This window comes from Apis cerana, linkage group LG14 (genome assembly GCF_029169275.1).
Source record: "Apis cerana isolate GH-2021 linkage group LG14, AcerK_1.0, whole genome shotgun sequence".
Taxonomy (NCBI): Eukaryota; Metazoa; Arthropoda; class Insecta; order Hymenoptera; family Apidae; genus Apis; species Apis cerana.
In genome coordinates this window covers 9,896,150-9,914,234 of record NC_083865.1, presented here as the reverse complement: position 1 = coordinate 9,914,234, position 18,085 = coordinate 9,896,150, and the positions used below count along the sequence as shown (strand labels likewise).

Sequence of the window (18,085 nt, the reverse complement as noted above, 5' to 3'; positions counted from 1 at the left end):
GCGAGCCGTCGGTCCGTCAGACGCACGCGAGCCACACCGCAAAAGGGTCGAAGCCTGGGGGAGGAATGAGAGCCGGGGAGAGCGAGAAGCGCGGAGAAAGATAGAGGGGCGAGAGAGAAAGATGGAGCGGAGGTTGGGAGGAAGGGAGAGAGAGGGTTAGGGGTCCGGTGGGAGATAAAGCGATAAAGAGGAGCGGAGGAGAAAGAGAGCGAGAGACGAAAAGAGGCAGAGGGTGCGAGCGAGAGGGAGAGGAGAGCGGAGGGTCGTGGGACGGACGGAGACGGGCGACCGCTCGCGGAAGGAGTGGGGTCGCTCACGGGGTGTGAGAGGAACCAGGAAAGGGGAAAGGGATGCTGCGTGTGTTGGCATGGACCAGTGCGTCAACGGCTGTTGCCTCACACGAACCGCCGAAATTATAGTTAGTGGCCCCGACGGGTGTTTCGAGGAGAGACTACGACCGCGACTACTACCAAAACACGCCAGCCTTCCGCCAGGATTCCTTCGATTCTTCGTTCCAACGCTTCGTTCCCCTTCGAAAGGAAAGGAGACGTAGCTCCTTCCGAAATCAGCATCGATCCCGATTCGATGTTCGTTGCCCGCGATCGAGGACTCCGGTCGGGAGTCCTTCGGTGGTGAATCGGTTGTTCTTTTTTTTTTTTTTTTATGGTGAATCGAGTAATAGCAGCAACAGCAGCAATGGTAGTAGAGCGTGAACGATGATCGAGAAGATCGAGGGACTTTTCTCGCGTCGCGGAGATCGAAGATTGGATCGGCGTGAGATTTCGGAGTTGAGCGGTGAAGCACAGTGTGTGGTCGTTCTCGATATATATATGTATATAAGTCCGTCGGTTGCTACGTTTGGTGAGACGATGGTCAGACGTGCGTGAGTGCGACTCGAGTTGCGGAGTGGAGCTCGTCCTCGTCGATTGGTGATTACCGAATAATAAATTTCCTTTTAATTCGGGACAATCCTTTCTCGCGATTCCCTCCTCCTCCTCCTTCTTCTTCTTCTCTTTCTCCTTCTTCTTCTTCTTCGAGGAGGAAGATTCGACGCTCGCCTCATCGATTCGTCGAAGAGGAGCAGCGACGACTTGGCTCGTACGACTTGGTGATGGGAACAGTATCGTTGTTGTTACACAAACGGTTTGAAGAAGAACGAGGGAAATACTTTGCTCGGCAAGTGCGCGCATACAGCATCTCTAGCCAGCAAGAGATTTGAATGCGAAGTTAAGCGGGAATCTTATCCGTCCCCTTGTCGTTCTTTCAGAAGGGTCGTAAGATTCTTCCTCCCCCACCCTCGTCTCCAATCTTCGGCCTCGTTCTTCGCGTTCTCCACACCCCTTGCGTTACTTATTTACCTCCTCTCCCCTCTCCACCAATTCCATCCATCCACTTTCTCTCGTTTCGCGAGTGCCGCGAAACCGATCCGGAACAGATCCCCAAGCGTCGATCTCGAGCCGAACGCCGCCTCCTCCCCCCTTTCCCATCCCGTGCGTTCCCCTCTCCCGGGAAGGAAGAAAGAAAATCCTGCAAGATCCTCGACGATCACGGCCTAATCGTCGTCCATCGATCACGCTCACGAGGACCTTGTCTCGAGGTGTCGGACGCGTCGAAGAGTTTGGGCCGATCGAACGAGTCTCGAAATCCTCCTCGGTGACGGATCAGATTGACGCGCGGATCCCCGTGGTTCTGCCACTGACAGAGAGGCAACGTGGTAACGTGCCACGTGCACTTTGACACGCGGTTGTTACGTGCGTAGGGGTTGGATATCCATGTGGCGTGTGGGGGTTGCCTACCGGCGGGCGTTCTTTTTCCCCTATTTTTTCCGTCCCCACCACCGGCCCGGTCCAACCCCTCCTGGAACCACCTGGATCCGGTGTGTCAGCCCCGGTGACGTGCGCAAAAATTACTGAATGAACGGTGACGTCACCGCCGGCCTGCCCGCGTGAAAAGTGTGCGAGTCCGTGTCAACCTCTCTCTTTCTCTCCCTCTCTCCCTCTCTCCCTCCCTCTCTCTCTCTCTCTCTCCTCCTCTCCTCCTCTCCTTCGCCTTTTTTCCATCCTCCCATCGCTCGCGGTGCGGTGTCGCGTGGTCGTTTCGTGAACCAGCCGTTCGAGTTGGAAGGGTTGGAGATAAAGGACGGCCCTTCTTGCCGGCCGTCGCGTTAAATGGATTAGAAACGGAAGGGTTGGTCGCACCGGCGACGGAGACTCTCCCTTGGATCAACCCTTCTTTCCCATCCTCGCCTCGGCCGCCGAACACCGAGATCCTCCTTCGATCCTCCTTTCCAGGAGATCCGATGACGACCACTGACCGTGGATGAATTTTCTCGGTTGCAGGTAAGGTCGAGGGATCGCGCTTGGGTCGCGCGTCGAGGGGCGAAGGGCGACGACTCCTTCCTTCCTCCACAAAAGGAGGAAAAGAGGAAGGAAGAAGAGAAGAAGAGGAAGGAGAGGTCGAGTTGGAACAGTGTCGGTGGAAGAAAGATATGAGCCTGTGATTTTTTACCCCTCTGATTCGCGAATCGCGTGGACGAAGGATCGAAGCGGCCTAGTTATGTCAAATCTGGAAGGCTGAGCCGGGAAAAGGCGGGTGGAGGAAGGAGGGAAGGAAGGAAGGAAGGAAGGAAGGGGGAGAATTGGGCGCGGGAAGAAAATCGGTGGGATGTCGGAGCAGTGAAGCGAATGGAAGGATGTATCATCCGGCGTTCTGACTGCCTATGGATATATTCGGCCGTTGCAACGGCGGCGGTGGCGGAAGCAGCACGGTATCCGGAAGCGGCGCTGGCTCGGTGAGGGGGTCCGGCAACGAGTCCAGCTGTGGAACGGCGAGCGGTGCCAGCGAGAGCGGCGGGACAAGCGACAGGATGCAGTTGACAGGAGCCTCGGCTCCTGGCGTCGCCGCCTCGCCCGAGTCCGGCGTTTCTCCTTTGACCGATGCCTACACCAAGATGACCAGCGACATCCTCGCCGAGAGGACTCTCGGCGACTTCGTCAGCGAGCATCCCGGAGAACTCGTGCGAACAGGTAAGAGGCTTCCAAAGACGCGAGTCTGTGACGTACGCTCGATTTCGTAACAATTTCGACCGCGATTTCGAAGGCTCGCCGCACTTGGTGTGCACCGTTTTACCAGCCCATTGGAGGTCCAACAAGACCCTCCCGGTCGCGTTCAAGGTGGTGGCTCTCGGCGAGGTCGGGGACGGCACGCTGGTCACCGTTCGTGCGGGCAACGACGAGAATTGCTGCGCCGAGTTGAGGAACTCGACCGCCCTGATGAAGAACCAGGTGGCCAAGTTCAACGATCTGAGGTTCGTCGGGAGGAGCGGGAGAGGTGAGTTGAGGTTGGAAAATGGCTGCGAGTTCGTCAAACGATCAACTTTCTCGTCGACGAAACTCGTCAAACTCGTTGCCGATTATATTCCTTCCTTCTTCTTCTTCTTCTTTGTTCCCTCGTTCATTCACCAAACACGAGAGTTCGTTGATCTTCGCCCTCGTTGACGAGCTGCGTTAACGGAAGAAAAGGGGAGGAAGGAGGGGGAGGGCGGGAAACCTCGAAGAAGAATCGAGGCTCGTAGTAAGGGTAGGTCGGGCACGTCTCGGGAGACGACGACGACGACGACGACGACCCTCGTCGTTTTTCCCTCGCCGGGGAAAAGAATCCTCCAAGTAAGCCTCGTCACGACCTCGAAATTGGACGTTTCGCCAGGGGTTGCCGAGGCGTTGATTGGTGTGCCAGCCGAAACTCGAGGAGGCGACGATGTCTTGGGGTGGGTAATGGGTTTTATTTGTCCGCACCACCACCATCGCCGCCGCCGCCGAGCAACCTTCCTCTTTACTTTCCTTCTTCCGAGTCGTCTCTCTCCCCCTCCTCCTCCGAAAACAGCCTCCACGAGTTGAAAAGGAGGCGCAACGAAAACGAGGGGGACAGGATATTAATTGAGGTTTCATTTGGGATTTTAATTAACGTTATTACAGGGTTGTTTCGCGTCGCCTGCCGATCGGTCGAGAACCCTCTTCCGACCTACTTCTTACTCCTTGTCCCCCTCCTCTCCCGTCCCCTTTGTCAAAATTATCCACGGATCGTTCCACGGTTGTCGAAAGGAATTGGCTTCCTTCCTTCCTTTCTTTTCCTTCCTCTTCCTCTTCTTTTCTTTTGAAACGGCGTCGAATTATCAACCGACCGAGGCGAATCGATATCGTTTACCAGCACAAGTTCGTCGACGCGAGGAGAGAAGCATGAATAGTTTGCGAAGGAGGGGATAGAGGGATAGAGGGTGTTTGGAAACCATGGAATACCCGAATTTTCTATCCGGCAAACGAGGAGGGTGGGGGCGAGCGAATCGTCGACCCTCGCGGAAACGCGTCAGTCATTTGTCTGGGATTAGCTCTCAATTGTTTTCGTCGAGCGCGGAATTAACATAAGCTAGGATGAAGAATGTAAGAGAAGCGTCTCTCTCGTCCTGGATTCCTTCCTGCGACTTCGTTCCTTCGCCTCCTTGAATATTCCCCGGGAGGACCGACCGATGCGCGAATCCCTAATGATCCGCCCGTTTGTCGAACTCGAGAATTCATTCCTCCGTGCGTGGCACCCGTCTGGGGGTTGGCTTCCGCCCTGCTTCCATAAGTATTATCGTACAATTCCCGTGGATGAGGGAAATTCTGGGAAAAATGATCCCCCTCCAAGATCGAAACGTGGCGAATCGCGATCCGCGTCGTCGTTTCGTTGGTAGAAATTTTATTACGAATTGGAGGGTGAACGGGTGGAGATGTTATCGGTCGACTAGAGATACGAGGTTCGTTCGCGTGTGCAAAGTTGAAGGGTATCCCATCTGGTTGGTAGGGCTGAAACTATAAGCGCCCAAATGATCTATCTCGTTACAGAGCTTAGGCTTGAAGGGGGTTGGAAACGATTCAGACTTTGCCGCGATGGAGCCGGCATTACGGATGAACGTGCGGGAACAGGGCCATGGCTTATCATCGATATTCTTGAGCCATGCGCTTCTAGTTTCCGCTTCGAAAGAGTACTATTTCTATCCCAAAAATCGTAATTCGAACGAAGGAGAAGAAGGATTTTTCTTTCTTTCTTTCTTTAAGCGCGAGATTCGATTCACGACGAAAAATCGCGGATGTAATAAAATCGATATTGAAAGAAGAAGGATTCGTACGAGATCGAGGAGGAATATTTGGAGGCGAGGCGATGATTTTTGGAGAAAAATAACGAAACAATTCGCGATTCTCGTTTGGGGATAAAATTGAAATTAATTAGTTAGCTCGACGAACGATACACGCATCGGGATCCACATTTTCCTTGAGAATCGCCCGTTAACGCGATCGTCATCGAATCGTCCCCTTAATATTTGTCCACAACGATTCTTTCCAATATCCTTTCTTTCGAATTAAAAATCGATCGATTTCACCGTGCGCAAATTCTCTCTAGCAAATTCTAAACAATTCCCTCCCCAAATTGCGGAGGAACAGAGCCGCTCCTACTCGAAAAGATATTCGATTTGGAGGGGCAAAAATTTTAATCAAGCAAGCCATAACGTACTACACACGCGGCGGTAATAAACGGGCAGATTTAAAGGATCGAAAGAAATTTCGAAGGGAGGAGGAGAAAAAAAAATTGCCGTTGGAGAATGGGTTTAACGGCGGTGGATGGAAAGAAAGGGTGGCGTTATCGGGGGTGTGACCTTTAACGGTTCGACGGCGACTGGCACCAAGGGTGATACCTAACTACGTGTGCCGAGCTGGCTGTGCGGAACCATCGACTCGGAGCAACGGGTGAAAAGGTTTGCCAGGGTTAGGTCATAGGAAGGGATGCCGTGACTTGCAACAAAACTGACGGGACTCTCCCCCGTTCGAAAACGAGAAGCTCGCGTGGTGAACCACCGTGTGGCCACGCTCGACACTCGCCGTTATTCCCTCCATGATCTTTCTCCCCGTTCTTTTCTCATTCGCGCTTCTAAACCGACTAAGAAAGAAACCTTAAACCGTTCGTCAAATATTTCCACGAACTCGTGCAAATTTTTTATGTCTGAAATTAGGTAAATTGTCCGTTTCGTTTCTTCTATTCGAAGCTGAAATGAAATATCCTAATTTTAACATCCATTTATTTATTCGATAGGCCGATGTTGTAAGCATAGTTGTAAGAAAATTGGACGAAATGCGTGGAATGCAGAATTTGACGAGTCGAAAGTTCGCAATTCTAAGAATGGAATCTTATAGTAAGTGTCCCAATCTAATCCGGAATTTAACGTTACTTTTCTCTTCTCTCTCTCTTTCTCTCTCTTTTTCGAAGAAGCGTCGATACTCGAGAGGAAGTTTGACAGATAGATAGCGCGATACGAGTGGTACAACGGCGAACGTATAACCGTGATTCAGTTTTAGAATCGTGTGTAGCGTTAGGAAGGGGTTGGGGAGAGAAAAAGCCATCAGCGATCAGCTCGCTGGATGAGAGACGAGGCGAGGGAGAGAGAGAGAGAAAAAGAGGGTGCACGTGGAATTGCGGTGAACCTCTGCGTGTGCGACCACCGTGTTCTGCGTGGCACCGCTTTTTTTTTTTAACGCAACATTGTCCCCTCTTTAACGAACGTTTCATCGAAACGTCCCTCGCGTGATTTCCAAGACGTGTCCTCTCCTCACCCTTCTCCTTGCTTTTTAACATCGTGATAATTCGACTTCGACTTCTTAAACTTTTCCACAATTTTTTCGAAAAATCGTATATGGAAAAGTTTGGAGAATCCTTTGAAGAAAGATCGGCTCTTTCCCTCTCGTAGCGACGCCCTCTGATAGGCTCTTTAACATAAGCGGACGCAACCACCCCTACAGGTCGGTCGCGTTGGCTGGCTGGCTGGCTGACCGTCTCACCGTCCACGACGCCCTCGATACATTACCGACGGTTAATTCGGTTACCGCCAAGTTTCACGGGTCGGCCAGCCACGTTTCAGCCGCGAAAACTTTCGTTTCAATCCGACCGAAGGAAGGAAAAGAAAAGAAAAAATAATTATTTTTCCAGGGAAGAGCTTCACGCTGACGATTACCGTGTCCACGACCCCGCCGCAAGTCGCCACGTACACCAAGGCCATTAAAGTAACCGTGGACGGGCCGCGAGAACCGCGATCCAAGACCAGTGAGTATCACTGTAAGCATTGCTGAAATTATTTATTATTTAAATTACATCTCGTTAACGCCTAATCACAATTCTCAACTCCATTAGTCGGGGATAATTTTATACGGATCTTGGAACAATTGAAAAAATACGAGAATCGTTCGAAAGTACGAGAATTATTTTTTCCACGATCTCCTCGATTTATCGCATCGCGACACAAAATTGTATTACTTCAAATAACCCAAGATCCAAATCCACGATGTTCGTTTCTAACATCTTCCCATCTTCCGTTCCAAACCGTTTCAGATCTTCCACTTTCGATCTTCGCTCCAAAAAAAAAGAAAAAGAGAAAAGCACGAATAACGCAAACATCCATATTCGGAAACGAAATTCACCAACTTTCATCCTTACTTTCCGAACGATCCTCGTATCCCGCGGCGATATTTTACAACTTTTATCCGCACTGTCTCGCTTGTTCGAAGGATTGATGGCGAATGTTAGAGAAAAAAGAACGTTAGAACGTTAGGAGGAGGAGCGCAGATCGCGGACGTAACTCGCGGCGCGGGGAGGCGTCCTCGGCCGCAAGTCGGGGAATGGCCCCGGGGCGGGCGTGCGGTTCTCCCGCTGGGTTAAGTTTCGCGCAATTGCCATTATTTATAACCACGGCCGGCCGCCATAACATTGATAAAGGGCTGCGGTGTTTAGCCGCGGAGATATTGTGCGACGCCTCCCAAGTTTCCCGCCTCAGACACACACGCGCACGCACAGAGAGAGAGAGAGTCTGCCCACCGCCCCTTCCTCAGACGCACGATTACCCTCCTAGCCGTCGGTTATTTCGCGGCGACGCGTGTCAACGGGTTCCTCGTCTCCGACCCGAACGAACCGGGGCGCGGTATTACGTCGGAGAATCGAAATTTACCGCTCCTCTCCCCCAATCCTGTTTGTTAATCTACCGCCCAGACGAGAGATTGAGCCATCTCAAGGAAGTCGGGATTGAAGATTGGGGGGAGGGGAAAGTTATCGATACGAATACGTGGCTGCGCGATTCTCCGTTTTAGAAAGAATTCAGGAGACTTCAAAGTGACGCTAAATTAGGATTTATCTCCGTCGTAAAAAAAGTAGTTTGAAGCTCGTTGCAAGCGGGGCTGCTTAGCGAAGATACTTTTCCGGTATGTAACGCGACGTGGTGGTTGGATCGATTTTATTTCGGAGGATGAAGGCGGGCGGCGCGTTACATCTGGCCCGAAAGAAAATATTTCCAGCGGAACGAAGGGATCTATCGGGTGGGGGCGCGGCACGAGATAAAAGGATTAACGCGTTGCGGGTGGCCGGATCGGCGTTTCTTTAAACGAGCGACGCTTCCTCGGCTTTGACACGCTCCCTAATTTTATTATCCTCCGGAACCGTGACACCGTGAAACGAGTTCCGAGACACCCCGCAACTCCCCGCCTATTTCTACTTTCGTTTCACGAATTAAATTCAATCGAGTGGCGGGCTAATTAATTGATCGCTGCCTCCACACTTTTGAACACTTTCGCCAGTTCCGCTGCGGGAATCCCCCTCCCTTCTTAAATCGAATTTCTTTATCGGGCAACGCGTCGCGGTGTTCTTCTTCGACGAAAAGGATCATCTTCTCTCGCACGATCGAGAAGAGCGAAAGAATGGACGCGTTCGACCCAATCGAATTCCTTTAATGTGGACAGCGTGTCAGTGATAAAGAATCCCTCTTTCGACCAGCAAGAAATTAGATCTCGTGAATGCTCTGTTTCGAGGAAGAAGAGATTCTGGGAAAAAGAGGGGATATGAAGACTTTCGTGATCAAGTGTCAACGAAAATGGAATCAATCAAAAGTGGCCATTCTCGGCATTCTCGCATCAATTGCAGACAAACTTGGCGAATCATTGGACTCTTCTTTCACCCGGCTAACGATAACCCTCAAACAAACTCCTCGTTCTCGAGTTCTATTTCTATCCTATCTGGAGAAAAATCGTGGAAATGGTTGAATCGTCGCTCTTCAAACTGCGAAGCGACCAGAGAGGAGATTCCTTGCTCCGCTCGAAACTTTGTTTACAAAACAAACTGTTTCGCAGCCGAGCCGTGAATCATCGGACCCCTTCTTTCGCTCGGCCAGCGATAAATAATCAGCCCTATGAATTCTATTCGAAAGAGGCGGGGTCCTAGGAGGAGGAGGAGGAGGAGGAGGAGGGAGCCGATGGCGCGCCTCGTTCGAACTGGATGGAGCGGCGGGCGCCGCTTCGAGGGTCGTAATTAATTAAACAAGCAATTCATTACACATTCTACCCTCGTCCCATAGCCAAAGGTGGCCGCCGCAGAAAGAGGATGCAGGGCTAAGGGAATTGATCGAGAGCGTGAGAGGAGGGGGTCGGTTCGCGCGAAGGATGCCTCCGGCGGAAGTTGGAAACCCCGAAATCCCCGAGTCGCACATACACACCTTCCACCACGATCCACGCTTTTGTCAGAAAATAGCGATGCCCCCTTCGGTCTCGTCTAGGGCGAGAGGGGTCGGGGCCGAGGAAACGGGAACGAAATGAGGAGCTGTCGCGGCCAGCTGCTAACTCTCGAGAAATTCCCTGGCAGTCATCGGTCTGCACGCGCGAAAGGGTGTCCAATGAAATCGATAGCGACGCGTCTGGAGACGGTGTCCACTTGCGAGGCTCCACCCTCCCTCCCCTTGGAAAAATTCCACGCGAAGATTCCCCCTTTCGAAAAATATTTTGCAACGATTTTGATCGCGGATCTCGACTCTCGGAAGATTAGGTGAAAAGTTTGGACGGAAGGGAGCCGAAAGAAATTTGTTCGTCGGCAATGGGAATATACGCTCGTTTAACGATAGATCTCGTTAGCTTCTCTGTTCCGGCGTCGCGCCCTCATTGTGTCCCCGGGATCGAGCACCGTACCCTATTCAGCAAACCGGCGGGAATTTCGGGTTAGAATTAGGGCTTCGATTGGATTATCAGGACGACGGATTGGGGGAGAGGGAGTCTCCGTCTCTGCCTCTCTCTCTCTTCCTCTGTGCGCGTCTCTGCTTCTCCCTTCTGGGTTTGGTCTCCGGTGCCTTCCCCCCGATGGCGGTGGTGTGTCGGTTCGTAGATTTCGACGGTTCACGTAGGAAAGCCGGGTCCACGTGTGGGGCAGACCGCTGCTGGCCTAACCTAACCTAACCTGACCAGCGTGGGCAGCAGCAGCGGCAGCAGCCTGGTCGGATAGGACGCACCGGCGGCCGCCTGTTGGGACGTCTTTAATTGGGTTGGCGACACCGTACCCGGGAAATAAAATGAATCGCTGCCTCGACGCGTCTCTTCTTCCTCCTCCTCCTCCTCCTCCTCCCCCGTTTCGGTTTCGTCCCTCGTTCGAAACTGCTGCTCGCGCAAGATGATCGGGGGAGAGAAGAGGGAAGAGGCGGTCGCTCGCCCGGGGAAATAAAATCGGCCGCCGATGAATGCGAATCGAGGGACTTTGGGGCAAGGCGGAGTGGACAGATGAGGGGGGAGGATGAGGAAAACCTGCTAGAACTCTCCCGAGAGTTTCGAGGTGGTCGAGTTTCGGAGGGGGGGGGGGGAATTTTTGGGTAGGAGAAACGGTTGCCGCCTGATCTGAAGGAAATTTTAGGGAATCGATCGGCCGGAATCGATAGATAGTTGGTGGTAATTCGATTCGAAGGTAATTGGCCAATTACGGGGAAAGGGAGAGGGGAGAAACGCTTTTTTTTCTCTCTTTTCGATTATTCCGTCCGCGGGAACAATCGAATCGAATTTCTTCTCGATCCGATCCGATTGGTGGATTTTATTCGAAGCCGCGGTCATCGGGATCGAGAAATTCTCTTTTCTTTCTTTCCTTCTTCTTTCCTTCGAAAAATGGAGAATCGATCGGAAGGATAAGAAGGATTGACGCGGTTGTCGTAGGTCCAGTGGACAGGCGCACGGTTGATCGCAGTGTTGTCTCTTTTAGGGCAGCAGCAGCAGTTCCACGCGTTCGCGTTCGCCTCGCAGAGGGGCGGCCCGTTTTTCGCCTCGCCGCTGGTGGATCCTTTGCAACCGTTGCCGAATCCCCTTCAGCCGCTACCGAACCCGCTCCAGCCGCGGGATCCGCTCTCCTCCTTCAGGCACGCGATGCCGGCCAACTGTCAAAGTAAGTACAACTCGTTTCCATCCACGCTTGATCGACGCTTCCATCTTTCTTCTCTTTCTTTTCTCTTTTCTTTTCCCTTTCTCGCGTCGATTTACTAGCTCTACCATAGTATCCCTGCCCTACGAGAGAATCGACTCTTCTCCGCGCGCGAACCAACCCGAATTTCTGCATTTTCCGCAAATAAAATTTCCTCGAAGATATCGTATAAGAAGCGAGGATTGAAGCTGGGAATATTTCCAAACAGACGCCGCTCCCCTCCTCCTGGTCTCGTCTCGAATGTAAGCAGAGAGAGAGAGAGAGAGAGGTTTTAGGCTCGCAAGAGCTAGCTTCTCGACTCTAGAGGCGGAAACCGCAAGCCTGTTCAAAGCTAGATTAAATATTATATTAAAGGGGTTGCCACGGGAGCGGCGGCTGCCTGGTCGGGGATGGCTCGTCGTTTTGGCCTGGTAACTCTCTCCCCCCCTTCTCCCCCTCCCTCCTCCCCTCTCGCGTTCTCTTCACGTTTCCAACAGGAGAATTCGAGAATTTCTACGCGAAAATTTCATCGCGCTTCCACCGTTTCACCGTTTCACCGTTTCTTCTCTGTATCGGTTCCCGTGTTAGGATTCTCACGAATTTTCCAGAGGGTAGTTTTCGCTGTGACGCGATTTCTTTTTCTTCTTCTTCCTTTTTTTTCTTTCTCTCTTTTTTTTTTTTTGCTTGTTCCCAAAGCGAGCAACGAACAGGTTAGGAACGAAGGGATAGATTTTCGCGGTTTATCCGCGAATTTATTATCTTCTCGCGGAAGAAATCCGCGTGGGAGAAATATTATCGGGCGAAGTGTAGGGGCGAGAGTCGTTTTAATGAGTCGCCTTCGGATCCAAAAGCGATAAATTCCTCGATAAAGTATCCAAGCATGCCGGGTATTTCCTTTATTAATTTTTTTCCCGACATCGGACATCGATAATTCGCTTCGGCGTTTTCTCGATCCACCGCCGCGCTTGCCCCTTCAACATCTTTTAATTTCGCGACGTTCAACTGTCCCCGATTAACGCTATCCTATAACACACGTAGACGTAGCTTTTTCATCGTTTTTTCGTCCTTTTTAACTCGCACTTATACATATATATATATGTGTATAACACACACGCGCGCTACGAAATTCAGAAGAAAACGCGGGTTTTGAACGGAAAGGGGAGGTGTCGATCGAAATATTCCCGCCCCCTCGATTCGATCCCTCCTCGAAAATGCGGACGATATCGAACGAAATTGCCTGTAAATCGAGGCCTGGAAATTAATCCGTGGTGGCGTTAATCAAAGGTTCTCCTTACGTCGCGATATCGGCCGGCCAAGTTTCCAACCACCCCTGTCCCTGCTTGAAAATTGAACGAACGAACGACGTGAAAGCAGATGCTGGCTGCTCCACGCTATTTAGGGTTAGCCTCTCTCGTCAACGACGGTCCGGCCCAGTGGCGATGCTCGAGCTCTCTCGGTTATTTGAGTTGGCCGGAGGTACGCGGGGGATGACCGACCGACCCTTTGATCTCGAACGCGCCCTCCCTCCCCTCGTTTCCTGTCCGCCTGCACCCTTCTCTCTCTCTCTCTCTCTATCTATCTCGCCCCTCGCTTTCCACCCCCCTCACGGAACTCATTGGAAAATCTATCGGGGGGACGGTGCCTGTACGCCGCAAAAATAAATCCGAAGAGGGCGCAAAAGAAAATCCCCCGCCTGTATTCGCCGGCAAACCGATCTTCTCGATCTCTCGCTCTCCGCTCCATCTCCCTATCTTCCTCCCCTCCCTCCTCGTATCGATACTCGTCTCTCGCGCTTGCACAACGAACGACCGATCCGATCGTTCTTTGCCCCTTTTCCCTCGCTCGGCCAGCACGCTCGCTACCGCGCAAGCGCGATGCGATTATTCGAGTTCTCGCTTCGCTTAAATCGCTTTCCGATTATATTGTGTTCTCCTGCTGTGCTTCTGCTCGATCCCTCCCTCCCTCTTCCTCTTTTCTTTCTTGTAAAAGTTTTAAAACACGAATCCCAAAAGAAACACTTGGGTCTCGAATACGATACGATAAAATAATATCGAATCTCGAGAAAGAAGGGGGAGGGAGAAGGAACAGAAGGATTTTTCATCTCTGACACGATCTGTTCATTCAGACATGTCCCAGTTCGGTCTTACTGCGAGCAATTCATGGGGATACGGGAGCACGGCCGGCTACGCTGGTTACCTTCCCGGCCCTTTGTCGTCGTGCGCGGCACAAGCGTCGTTCCCACCCCCGCCACCGCCACCTCCGCCACCACCCCCGTCGTCCTCCTCGCTGGCGTCTTTCGCGGGCGCCGCGTCTATGAACACGCCAACGGCGCCCGATTCGACGGCGGGATCCACCGTTACTTCCGGTACCGGTGCAGGATCCACGGCACAGCAGGATGCGTTCTCAGCGGTGTCATCCCGTAAGTTTCATTCTCTGTCTTTCTCTCTTTCATCCCCCCCCTCCTCGCTCCTCCCGCTCCCGCGCCCATTCACGTATCGCGCAATCGATTCGCCCTTTTCTCACGTTGCTTCTGTGTTTTCTTTCTCTCACACGCGGCCGATCCCTTTTCGATCCCGTCCCTCGACCAATCCCTTTTTCAGTTGAGTAAAGAGAGTTTTCGTTCGCTGAAAATTTGCAAAAGTGAAAAGTGTCGGGAGGTAAATTTTCAATTTTGCGGAATCTCTTGGAATCTTTCTATCGTCATTTCTTTTTCTCCTTTTTTTTTTCTTTTTTTCTCTTCGCTTCTTTCGTATTTCGATCGCAATTTCGGTATACGTACAGTTTTAGTTATTTAATTTATTTCACGCACGGATAATTTCTCTAAACGCGTAAACCGTCCGCTTCCCGTTAAACTATTGTATTAATAGTTGATCGGCCGATGTTTACAATACGTAGTCGAGTACATTTGTAATCGATATCGCAGCGCTGCGTCACGCAATCAGGGACAATCGATGGAATTAGTACGTGTATTACGTATATCAAACCGATTCCAAACTTCTAGTCGCGAAAAAAATCTCGTTTAAACTTCGGTACAAATTCCTTCGTGCACGGAAAAATATTGTGAACGGCTCCAGTCGTCGACGCGACCCACATTTTTTTCCCCTCCTCCCATAAACGCGTGCGGCGCGATAGTGAACAGCAAAAAAAGGAAAGAAAAAAGTGGCGACTGTGCAGTGGGCAGCGCACGTGGCGCGCGAGCTTGCGATAGGTCGACTGTGACGAGGCGCGAGCGAGAGATCCGAGCGTGCGACGAGCACGAACGTATATCGGGATATTTAAGAAAAAAAATTTACTGTTCCCTTGGAACGAGGATATCTCGGGAAGCGAAAGTCGAGGATCGAGGCAAGAAACGAGAACGAATACCTTCGCCACGAATTCGTACGCTGTCATCGCGTGGAAGATAGATTTTAAACTTGCAAATATTTTTGCGCAACAACGATCACCGATCGATTGAACGTTTGTTAATTTTGAATACGGGATATTGGGGGGAGGGGAAGGTTTATCGTTAGAGATACGAGTTTAGTTTGGAGGGAAATTAGTAATAGCTGTCGCGTTTCGCGTTTCTCCGTGTATTCCACTGTTTACGATTGTAATTATATTTCATCGTCGAATATTATATCGGAATATTATATCGCAAGCCGCAAAATGAGGAACACTTTTCATTCGTTATTACATCGTTGATGATACTTTGCTTTAACAATTATTATACCGTCTCTCGTCTACGCGTTTTTTCGACTTCTATGCGCCAAAAAGGAAAATCTCATTATTTATTTCTCCTTCCTTTAGTTCTTCCACCTGAATCTTCCGCCTCTTCCTCCCAATTCTTGTCCCATTCTTGCCCATCCCCTCCCCGTCACAGTTTTTCTAAAGGATTTAAAAAGAAAACGCAACGGTCGATCTCTCTTTTTTTTTTTCCAAACGAAACCAGTGGTCCCAGACTCGACGACGACGGGCCAGTCCGACCCGCTCGACCCGTTGAGCAGCCTGATGTCGGGTACGCCGAGTCAGAGGTACCAGGACTACGTGTCGCCCAGATCCCTGTCCACGGATTCGAGCACGACGGAGAGCCCCGTTCACGAGGAGCAAGGATTCGGACAGAATTACGGCAACTACTTCCCGACGCCCGGCGTCCTGCCCAGCATCCTTTATTCCCAGTTGTACGGGAACCAGTTCCAGAATTCGGAGAGCCCCGAGCAGAGAGCGGTGGCGGACAGTTGCAGCGTGAGGCAGGAGGAAGTGAGACCGGACAACAACGTGTGGAGGCCTTATTAAGATCCAAGAGAAGAGAACTCTTGGTTTGTTGTGAGGTCGTGAGTTGGGAGAATTTTTCGCGAAGGAAAAAATCTCGGATATCTCGTACCTCGTGGACGATCGATAACGATATTTGGGGATCACTTGGGGAGACGAGCGAACTGTGATCGGCGGACTGTGGAAACGTGGGGACTCGAGATGTGTTGTCGTTCGAACGAGCGAACGGGGAAAAGAAAAAAGAGGGAAAAAAGTAAAGGAAGAACTAGTTACTAGTGGGCATTAAAAACAGAAAAAAAAAAGGAAAAAAAAAAGAAGAAACGCGTGTGCGCGTTCGAAGAACTCGTCACGCGATCGGATGATGATTTTGTTGTTTTTTTTTTTTCTTCGCTGATTGTGTCTCGACGATTGAATCTCTGAAGAGGGAGAGCCGAGTTTGTAATTAACCGAGTGTGCCGATGTGTGGACGAGTGAACGTTGGCTTGCTTGCTTGTTGGCCCCCCCACGGTGATGGTGACGATGATGATGATGTATATAGAGAAACACTGTACATAGATAGAGCATTGTCGTTTCATCGAGTCATTCATCACTGTCGTCGGACTGCGCGACGTGTGTGACGACTTGTGTCGACGGGTTGCGTCTCGGAGGATGGCTGGTTGAGCCGATTTCGTAGCCGATATCCCGCTGTGCGTCCCGCTTGTCGCTCCGGGGCGAGAATAACGTGCCGCGAATCTCGTTTCTTCTTTCCTTCTTTTTTTTTTCCAAATTCTCAATTTTCGATTCTTTTTTTTCTTTCTTTCTTTCTTTCTTTTTTTTTCCTTCTTAAGTAGCGAGCGATAATAGGCGATCAAAGTTCCAGAGAACGGATAAATTAATGCGAGCGTCTCGAGAGGAGGTGAAGATTTTTCGAGGATCTCGACCAGTCGTCGAGCGCACCCGTCTTCTAACGTAACGTCTTCTTGTTTCTTTCGATTACGACGTTTTTTTCGTGATAGGGTTAACGCGATTTTTTGATCGATTTTTGAATGCGGGCTCGTGTGCAATATCGCCGATCGCGATTCTCGCGAGTTGTGAAACCGTGCGAACGAGAATCGCGTATCGGTCGAATCGGGAGACGAATGCAGGAGCGAAATCGAATCGACGAAGGAGGGAAATCTTCTTCGTTCGCGATTTCCGAGCCGAGAAAGAGGGAGAAAAAAAGGGAAAAAGTTGGTCGCTTTCGTATCGAAATTCTGGAAGTGAAGTGAAAATAGAAAAGAAAAAAAAAAAGAAAAAAAGAAAAAAAAAGAAAAAAGAAAGAAAAAAAGGAAAAAAATGAGAAAACTCGCGCCACAATCTTCGAACGGATATTGCGTCGCGATACTGATCGATCGATTGAAATCGTCGATGACGATTTATTCGTTTTTTTCTTCGAACTAACGACGTCTACATTCTGCCCCTTCCACTCGAAAGAACGATGATTTCAGATATACATATCTACCGACCTATTGTTATCGTAGTTTTTGACCGAGTCGAAATAAAAATGTATTTCAAAATATGACCGACGACGTGCGTCATTTCCCCCTCCGCATGTATTCAATTCTTCCTCTCTCTTCCAATTTTGTCGTCTTTGCGTTAACACCCTTTCTTTTTATCCATCGATATTTAATTAAATTCTAATATCAAATATCACGAATATTACAATCTCCTTTTCCATATTTTCTTCCAGATTTCCATGTCCAACTCACCCGATCCCGAATATAGCAACGATACAAAAGGGAGCTAATTAAAAAATCGTTCAATTCTCTCTCTCTCCATTTCCGTTGTCCATTACACGCCCGAAAGCTGGTTTAACTGGGCAATCCTCGATGGGCGACGGTGTTGCTCGACATGGTGTAGAGGAAAACAAAAAAAAAGTACGTAAGATCCGAGGTCTCGGTTAATGACGGGCGTCCCTGACGCAAAGGGTGGCGCAGGTAACGATACGAATCTCTACAAAGCCTTCCCCAAAGCCGACAGTTGCAAAGGATCTGCTCGGCGGATGCTGTGCGTGTATGTATGTAAATTCGCAAAAGATTTAATTAAACGTAGTCCCCGGGAGAAGATTCCCCCGGGTTGGTTTTGCCTTCTCTGGCGGCCCTCCCGAGCGGCTTCCGTGCTAACGAATACGCGTTTCGAATTTAATGTGTTCCAGTGGTTCGGCTCCTTCGCGATCGGCCATCCTTAATTAACTCGTTCCAACTGGATTGTGAATCTGTCTGCAAGAAAAAGAAAAAAAAACCGGGACAAGAAGACATCTTCGTATCTCCTTTCACGATTTTTCGTTCGTCAATTTTTGAGAAGATTGATCTTGGGATAATTTTACTTTTCCTTTTTCCTTTTTTTTTTTCAAAGATATTCCCCTGTTCGCGTCCAGATGCACGTGGCGTGGCTCGTGAGCGAAAGCGCACTCGTTCCACGTATCTGGTGGATTAAAAAAAAGAGCGGGATAAATGCCGCGTAAATCGGCGACGGAAGAGCGATGTTTATCGGTGTGTTCGCGAAGGTGAGCGTTGCAGAGCAAGGGTGGTGGCAGCTCGTCGCCCAA

General features: G+C 50.4%; 1 protein-coding gene across 16 annotated transcripts in view; it reads left to right on the top strand.

Moving 5' to 3' along the window:
- Window positions 1-17,059, top strand: part of LOC108001029 (protein lozenge-like) — an 86,994-nt gene extending 69,935 nt beyond the window's left edge. For 5 of the 16 annotated variants that reach the window (XM_062084732.1, XM_062084730.1, XM_062084733.1 and 2 more), the window contains 6 exons: window positions 2,340-3,026; window positions 3,100-3,330; window positions 7,015-7,140; window positions 11,062-11,256; window positions 13,397-13,690; window positions 15,200-17,059. In XM_062084732.1, the coding sequence (XP_061940716.1) occupies window positions 2,720-3,026; window positions 3,100-3,330; window positions 7,015-7,140; window positions 11,062-11,256; window positions 13,397-13,690; window positions 15,200-15,543 (1,497 nt within the window). In that variant the 5' untranslated portion in view covers window positions 2,340-2,719 and the 3' untranslated portion in view covers window positions 15,544-17,059. Of the gene's footprint in view, window positions 1-191; window positions 930-2,339; window positions 3,027-3,099; window positions 3,331-7,014; window positions 7,141-11,061; window positions 11,257-13,396; window positions 13,691-15,199 lie in introns of those variants that run through there. The other 11 variants (XM_062084731.1, XM_062084736.1, XM_062084738.1 and 8 more) reach the window with 11 other exon arrangements.
- Window positions 17,060-18,085: the final 1,026 nt, after the last annotated feature.